The sequence below is a fragment of the Triticum aestivum genome, chromosome 7B, assembly GCF_018294505.1.
Source record: "Triticum aestivum cultivar Chinese Spring chromosome 7B, IWGSC CS RefSeq v2.1, whole genome shotgun sequence".
NCBI classification, from domain to species: domain Eukaryota; kingdom Viridiplantae; phylum Streptophyta; class Magnoliopsida; order Poales; family Poaceae; genus Triticum; species Triticum aestivum.
In genome coordinates this window covers 480,954,485-480,962,328 of record NC_057813.1, presented here as the reverse complement: position 1 = coordinate 480,962,328, position 7,844 = coordinate 480,954,485, and the positions used below count along the sequence as shown (strand labels likewise).

Below are 7,844 nucleotides of genomic sequence, written 5' to 3'. Positions count from 1 at the left end.
TGTTTTCACCATTACAAGTTTGTGTACTAAGTGTGGTATTAACTTTTTTTGCATCATGTGCATATCTTCTTCTTTTTTATGTTATCATCGGTGCATATCTGATACCTCTGCGGGATAATATAAAACAATCGCCATGTAGAACTGATGAAAAACTTGAACCGTCCGGTTTCGGTTTGATAGGGACCAATACACACCTTCAAAAATGGATGTATTACACACATTTTTAGGACAGTGAAAAGCTGTGTAGAAGCAAGGATAGTTGTTGTTGGTCCAACATTTCACAAAAACTTCAGGCACCGGCATTGTCCAAATAAAATCTAGCAATATGAAGCTACTCGAATTCAGTACAGCTCTGTGTGGTTTGATCCCAACCGTGCATAGCTTATACTATATCTCGCTAAAACATTTTGCAAGAATCTACACATTTGATCATGTTTGATATCACAACATTTTGCAAGAACCTACACATTTACATTGTCGATTTTTTTTTTCAACCGGGTGTAGCCACATTCTGTACCCGAACTTCTACGAACTTGACAGAAGGTAACCGCCTTCTCTCGTTTTACAAGGCATTCAGCATGATAAATAACATATTCCCTCTGTAAACACCATGATAATGATTACACGAAAGTAGCTAGTGAGGGGAGTGAGGAGACACTTATGATAGGCGGACCAAACACGGACACGACATACTACTACGTAGGCATCCTGAAAATTATCAACCCCTTTGATTGAAGTTTAAAAATAAATTGGTTGCTGCCCCAGCTCTCCACCGTCTCCTCGTCGTCGGTGACCTCGCTATCCTCCTCCGCGTTGCGATTCCCGTGTCATGCGATACTGAAGCATGGAATGGTAATGCATCTGCTGCTGCTGCTGCTGATAAGGGTAAAATGTGGTTGCCGAAAATCGGTGCTTGCTGGAGATTACCTTGAGAATACGGATCCCATTCCGACATGTCATCATCGTCGCCGCCGCCTTTCCAGGGTTGGGCTGCAGCAGGTCTGTCACCGTACTTGCGAACCAATTCCCTCGCTCGGTCTTCTATCGGGACAGAAGTGTGCGGTAGATGAGTTTGAGACGCTAATAAAAATGTAGTATTCAGGTAGATGATCATCATCCCTAACATCACCAGAACCAAAACCAAAGCCTGGAGGAACGTCAGGGGTTACAGCATGTTGATGACAAGCACTGGAAGAGCGAGATGATGGCTTGGAAGTCATGGGCAAACTGGAAGTTGTGGCCTGCCTCTTGGAGCCATCTTGCCTGCTGGGTACCCTAGATGAGGCATGGGGTCTTCGCCACACGACGACTCCGATGATAGATGTTCCAGGCATGGGTAAACTGCCCAAGTGCTCCTTTGGCAGGCGGTCAGCAAGCATCTGAGCTGCCTTCCCTTGAGAAGGACAGACGCACAGCTCCGCTCCTTCAGCAGGCTTCAATCGCCATACTCTCTCATTGGCAATATACGAGTCAATGGTCTGCAGGAGAATAATAGTAGATGGTTAGCAAAACAGGAGCTCCGTGGCCTTGCTAAGCTTTCACTCAAGGGCAAATACTTGAGAACAGTATTTTTAGCATAGTAGGGAGGAACCTTTAAGAGATGATGTATTGATGTCGACCACTCTCAAGAGAGCCCTCCTTCCAATGTAGCTCAGTTACCTGTAAAACAAGGGACAGATATTCAATGTTAAAAAAAAAACACTTTCTGGAGAACTCAAGAACGCCAGAAAGGCGTGAACAGGCACAGATTATTGGAAATATTCGACATCCGAATTCAGTACAATGTGCACAAGGCAATCTACTAAAAGTCCGGATAGTAGTTTATTTGTTATTCAAATTCCCACAGAAACGTGGATGTCAATGCAAGCATACAGATCCCAGTTCCATAATGCAATACATATGGCAACAGAATTCATATGCTTTTTATAACATTACCCTATCACCACCATTGACCAACTCCACGAGCTAGCTGTGAAAGAGATGAGCAAAGACCATTATTTTTCCCTTCATCACAGAAGAACTACTCTAATATAGCCGACATGTAAGCTTACTCTGTCAGCCATGGGCCACCAGTCAGTTGGTCCCTTCGTAATCATCCCTATCTTCTCTCCACTTCTCTTTCACTGATCCATGCCTACTCATCAAATATGCACCGAAGCTGCCTCCAGGTGGTGGCTCTCGTCAGACTGACTCCTCCCAACCAACTAGCTATAGCAGCCCAAGCTCATGTTTATATTCTCCTGGCATGGCAGACTACAGAAGGAATGCAGCGGCAAACTTCAGCAGGTGGCGGCAGGAGGAAGGTCTCTCTTGGCTGCTTGAATGCCAAGAGGGCAGGACCTCATGACAAGAGAGAGGCGATGAGACAATGCTGAAGCATATCGACGGCAAGGCTTAGAAGAATGAGGAAGAGGTTCAGCAGCTTCTAGGCGATGCTATCGGCAATGGTATTGCAGCAAGGTGGTTGAAAGATGAAGGAACTACATGGGTGGTACCAGCTTCAACAAGCCCCAAAGAGGACGAGATGGGTATCATGTAGATTACGACAGGGCAATGCCCAAATTTGGTTATCATTATGCTATCAGCGAGTTAATAGTTACAGAAAATTAGATACCTTGCTTATGGAGTTCGTTATTGTTTAGAGATAAAGGGCGGGGGAGCGGATCTGTCGTGTCTTCGTGTTTGGCAGGTGGTCTTCGAAGGCGTGGGTGCTTTGGTCCTCGGTTCCTTCTACAACCGACGAAGTATATATGGTCAGCTTTGGCTTCGTCAGGGAGCTGGTGAGGTTAGGTCTCCCCGGATTTGTCAGGCTAGATCTGGGTTAGTTGTCTAGCCCTCTTCATCACCTTCTTCTCTAGGGCGGCAAACTGTTTCTCATATCGCTATCGTCCGCGTCTTCTGGCTCCAACCGGCCACTTCCTAGCCACTGCATCAACAACATTTCCCTGGTTCTGGTGGTGATGCCTTGGAATTCAAGTGATCCATGAATAGAAGTCAACCTGGGAAATACTTCATTGCTAGGTATGTTTGGGAACTGGGAAGGGGCCATAGTTAGAGCATACATTTCAAGTTTCTCCTTGCCCTAGTCTTTCTCGTTGGCTCTCATCTTCCACCCATTTATCTTTTATGTCAGTTTCTTCTCACTTTTTGAATGCTATGCCCCTCTTCAATTAGTTTAGATGATGCACGAGCACAAAATCTGCATCCGACATCATTTATGGAGCCCTAATGCCCGTAAGACCAAGAGTCCAAGACCCTGTTGTCATCTATGGTTGGTTATCATTGTTGCCCCCTTTCATCAAGACCACAACATATTCACATATGTTACCTTTATAGTCAATGGTCCAAACTAGTGGTGGAATCGAGCTGAGCCAAGCCAAGCCGAGCTGGCTCGTGGCTTGGCTTGGCCAGGCTCGCAAAAGGTTGACATAGGAGCCTAGTTCCTGTAGAGGTTCTGCAGCATTTATATTAAGTGTGTCGGTTGACTATAACAATCTCCTTTAAAATTGCTCAATTTTTAAAATTCACGAGAAATTAAGGTTTGCCAGATATTTTGACACATGAAATAAAATTGTAAATATTTCCTACAATGGTGATTGCACTATACCAGGTGTTTGTGTTGTGACATCGCAAGCAGAAGCAGAAGCAGCAGCAGCCGGCACTCATCACTCAGCCAACACTAGGTCAACAGGATTGGATTTACGGTAACAACTAACAAGGTAAAGTGCCATTGATCATTGGCATGGTACGGCGGCAAGCGCAAACTCTTGCTCATAGTAGCACAGCAGAAATATACCATGTTTTCATCCTTGGTAGCAATGTTCAAGGCCACTGATGCTATCTGTTGCCAACTTGCTGGGGACCAGCCTTGGTCAGTTTATCTATTTCTCTATAGGCTTTGTGCAGTACTTCCTTTGCAAATTTGAAGGAGCCTTCTGATAGAGCTCCCTTCTCTCCACACCTCATCGCGTCACGAACGAGATCACTGAACCTCGAAGTCACAGAATCTGCATGCCGGATTTCATCTACAAGGATGCGTCCAACAAACACTGGCCCTGTCTTCGCCTTTTTCGTCCATCGCTTCGTGATGCATGGCTCCGGAATCATGTCGATGTCAGCCAAGATGAATACTCCCAGCACATGCCTGCACAATATCGCCGAGAAAGCAAACCTGCAGCAGTCACACCAAGCCTTCTTCTCGGCAACATTGTAGACAACAGTGTGCCTGGTAGGAGGATCACCGTCTCTTTCGACATAGTACTTGGCTTCATAAGGGCTTTCCTGAACCTTCACAGCATAGTGATGCAGCGATTCAATCAACTCTGTTTGGAAAAATTCAAATGCAACCCTGGTGTAGATGCTCGCTGCTTGTTTTTCCAAGATTGAATTGGTTTTCAGAAGTTGTTCAGGAGGAAACGAGGCAAGATCTTTCTGAGCTTCATTCATATACAATCTGTCTATGTGTTGATCAAATGTAGTGATAAAAGAAAGGAGGGGAGCTCTTGTACTGAAGTTATTCCTATAAAACCTACTGATTGTTTCCGCTCTACGAGTCAGTGACAATTCTGCAAAGAAGGAGCCTGTCAGGTATGCAGGAACCCATTTATGTCTTGCTTCAAATAGTGATTGCAACCAAGTATTCTCCCTCAGACCATACTTGTCGAGAATAGAACCCCAGAACATGTCAAAAACAGGCATGGTATCACACTCGTTGACACATCTCTTTAACTCATTATGGAGCTCAGGAAATCTCATGTAGGCATCAGACAATTTCTTCCTGCATTTAGAAAGAACTCGCCATCTACAAAGACGATGGAAACATTGAGGAAATACTTTGGCAACTGTCTCTGTCATTGTTTTGCCTTCATCTGTTGTAAATGAAAATGGCAGCCGCTTATCCATTGCTGTCAGCCATGTCTCAAAAATCCAAGCATATGAAGATTCTGTCTTATCCAAGATAAGTGCACAACCAAAAACAACACAATCACCATGGTGATTCATGCCTGTGAAAGCTGCAAAAGGCAACATGTTTTCGTTTTGAGTATAAGTAGTGTCGAAGTAAACAGCATCTCCAAAGTACTTGTAGGACATTTTAGATCTTGCATCAACCCAAACTGCATTCCTCAAACAGTTTCCACTGTCAACTTGTACGTTGTAGAAGAAACCAGAGTTCTCCGACTGCCTTCTCATTAAGTAGGTGAAGAGACCAGATGCACCTGTGTCTCCAAACACATTCCTCCGCACCTCCTGCAATTGGTCTGCGTGCTCCTTCCCAGAGAGACGAAGGAGCTGGACCTCCCGCACCTTGTCTGGGCTAACAATGACATGAGTGTGCTCGAGCACCAACTTCGTGATGACCCACTTTTCTGGGCCCCTCCTCACCACCTCCATCATTGCTGGGCAACCATCCCGTATAGAGAGGCGTTTCCTCTTTTTCTTGTTGCTAGATTCAACATCCTTCTTCTTGTGATGTCCCTCTTTCATGCACACAAAACGCTTCATGACGAGTACCTCAGAACCTTTTCGCCTCTCACTGCGGGACCGGGCAACACGGATGCCAAACCCAAGGCCTAGCGCATACGCATTGTAGAATGCACGTGCAGCTGCATCAGACACAAATTCCATGCCCAAGTATGGTTCAGCATTTTTGCCCAGCTCGTCAGCTGCCGGAAGCAACTCGTTTCCAGCAGTTGACATGGATCCCTCAGAAGGATCGATGCAATGAATATGGGAAGCCATCACACCAGTTGGTTGATCAACATCAGCGGTGCTTGTATCATCCTCAACATCCATGAAATCTTCAATAAGTTCATGGTCTTCACTTGATGAGAACTCCATATCCAAGAGTACCAAAGCTCAACTTACAGTTCCAGATTTCCTCGGCACGGCGAAGGACTGCAATAATCAAGAATCCAAAAAGAATGAGCCGAAAAGGATAACACTATTTCTCAACCTCCATAATTTGATTGAGAACAACATATGCTACAGAGATCATTGGACAAAAAAAAGTGAGTGTGGCAGAAATTTGACACCTGAATTTCACCACAATGACATGAATCCTCAACTGAACTGAAATAATTTCAACACGATTCTACTCATTGCCCATATCACACGCTTGGGCTTGCCTGCTGCCGAACGATTCAAGCTAATTCCACCCACTGCCCGTATCACAAACTTGGACTGGCCTACGGGAAGAGTCGGCATACAGCTAAACCCCTCCAATTTTTCGTCTCCAAAAGGATGCTGGTACTGCCGATACTAATTCAGGGTAAGGGGCACCGAAATGGGGAAATTCACGAGCGGGGGTGGAATGGGGCCAGTTGAGATCGATCTGGTCGGGGTCTATGGTTCACAGCAACAAGTAGGCCTGAGGTCCAAAGCGAAAGGAACAGCTGCCCAAGCAAGCGCTAGGGCTTATAGTACTTACCAGCGAAGGAAGAGAGGAGGGACCTCGCTCGCTCCACGCCAGCCCAGCAGAGTGGAGGAGGAGGGGGACGGCCGGACGCCTACGAGAAGGCTTCCTTCCTGCCCAGGAAATAGGCGGTGGAAGGAGGCTGCGGTCGGCGGCGACGGCGCTGTGGCGGAGGACGGGAGGAGAGAGTAGGGTGGAGGCAGCCGGCCCAAAGGAAGCAAGCGAAGCGAGTTACTGGAAGCTGATGTGAAACTCAAAGGAGAATGAAAACCTCCGGATATTCAATTTGGGGGCTCTAGGAATGGATTTCACAAATGTTAAAAAAAATATAGATGTGTTCAGTGTCACACCCAAATGGTACATGCAAATTTTCAGGGGAAAAAACTTAAGCATTTTGACCTGTGTAAAAAAAATCGAACCAAATGTTACATTTAATTTTGTTTTTTTTTCACCGATGAAGCACTGCTATCCCATATGCCATAAAAATTGTCAAGCACACTTTCTGCACTAATATGAATATCTACACACACAAAACCAGAATTTTTCAAATTTATTTTAATTTTACTGTTCATTAGGAAGCATATGCCCCCAGAGCCACAAATCCGCGTCCGAAAACCTCATCTTTCTCACAGATGGGAAATGTTTGCCTGCGTGCGGGGCAGAATTTTGACAAGGCCATCCTTTTCCTTCTCCAGATGCTACCACGGACGAAGCTAATATTTCAATGTGTTCTAAAAATTTCTCCGATTTCTTATAATATAAGATGTTTTCGCAGTTCAATCATGAGCCTTTGTTGTCTATGTTCATGTTAGTGTTGAATAAATAGGCAATTTCTCGATTAAATTAATCCACGAGTAAATCACTAGCATGGCATTGACTAAGTTGATGACGTACTGACTTTGATCTAAACATGCACGTACTAAGCAAACAGTAGACAAATCTACACATACTGCTAGTACTGCTAATATGAAATTAACCAGAAGCGGGATAAACGAGTTATACCCTCCAGTAGGCTATGCAGAGGCCGCGGCTTTGGTGGCAGCAGCCGCGTCCTCGGCGGCCTTCTTGTCGGCTTCAGCTTTCTCGGCGGCGGCACGGTCGGGGTCGGTGGACATGGTGATGATGAAGGCGACGCGGACGTAGAGGAAGCAGACGATCGGAAGCGAGCAGTCGCGTAATCGCTGCCCAAAAACCTATTCACCCCTCACCCCGTACAGGAACCAGAAGGGCGTGGTTTCGGAGACCTGCTCTCCCGTCGACCGTGTACGCGGCGGACGGGATGGAGTCACCAGCGGCAGCAGCAGCCAAAGAATGTGGGCGTGCGCGTGAGCAGATGTGATATGTTCGTGGCCGCTAGGGTTAGGGGACACCGCGCACTTATATAGACGCAGCCGCGTGGAGAGACGTGGGCTTGACCCACGTCTGAGTCCGT

At 46.0% G+C, this 7,844-nt stretch overlaps 1 protein-coding gene across 3 annotated transcripts; it reads right to left on the bottom strand.

The window, feature by feature from the left end:
• Positions 1-360: 360 nt before the first annotated feature.
• Positions 361-6,674, bottom strand: LOC123157395 (protein FAR1-RELATED SEQUENCE 5). 3 transcript variants are annotated; one of them, XM_044575672.1, is made up of 5 exons: positions 6,428-6,674; positions 3,608-5,895; positions 1,592-1,659; positions 928-1,478; positions 361-837 (listed from the first exon to the last, which is right to left on the bottom strand). In XM_044575672.1, the coding sequence occupies exon 2, from the start codon at positions 5,836-5,838 to the stop codon at positions 3,838-3,840; it is 2,001 nt and encodes a 666-aa protein (XP_044431607.1). In that variant the 5' UTR covers positions 5,839-5,895; positions 6,428-6,674; the 3' UTR covers positions 361-837; positions 928-1,478; positions 1,592-1,659; positions 3,608-3,837. The 3 variants fall into 3 exon arrangements, with proteins under 3 accessions (XP_044431607.1, XP_044431606.1, XP_044431608.1); XM_044575671.1 differs by having other exon boundaries at positions 361-1,478; XM_044575673.1 differs by having other exon boundaries at positions 361-1,478; positions 3,797-5,895.
• Positions 6,675-7,844: the final 1,170 nt, after the last annotated feature.

Coding starts and splice junctions, on each gene's coding strand:
- LOC123157395 (XM_044575671.1), bottom strand. CDS start 5,838: ATGGAGTTCTCATCAAGTGAAGACCATGAACTTATTGAAGATTTCATG.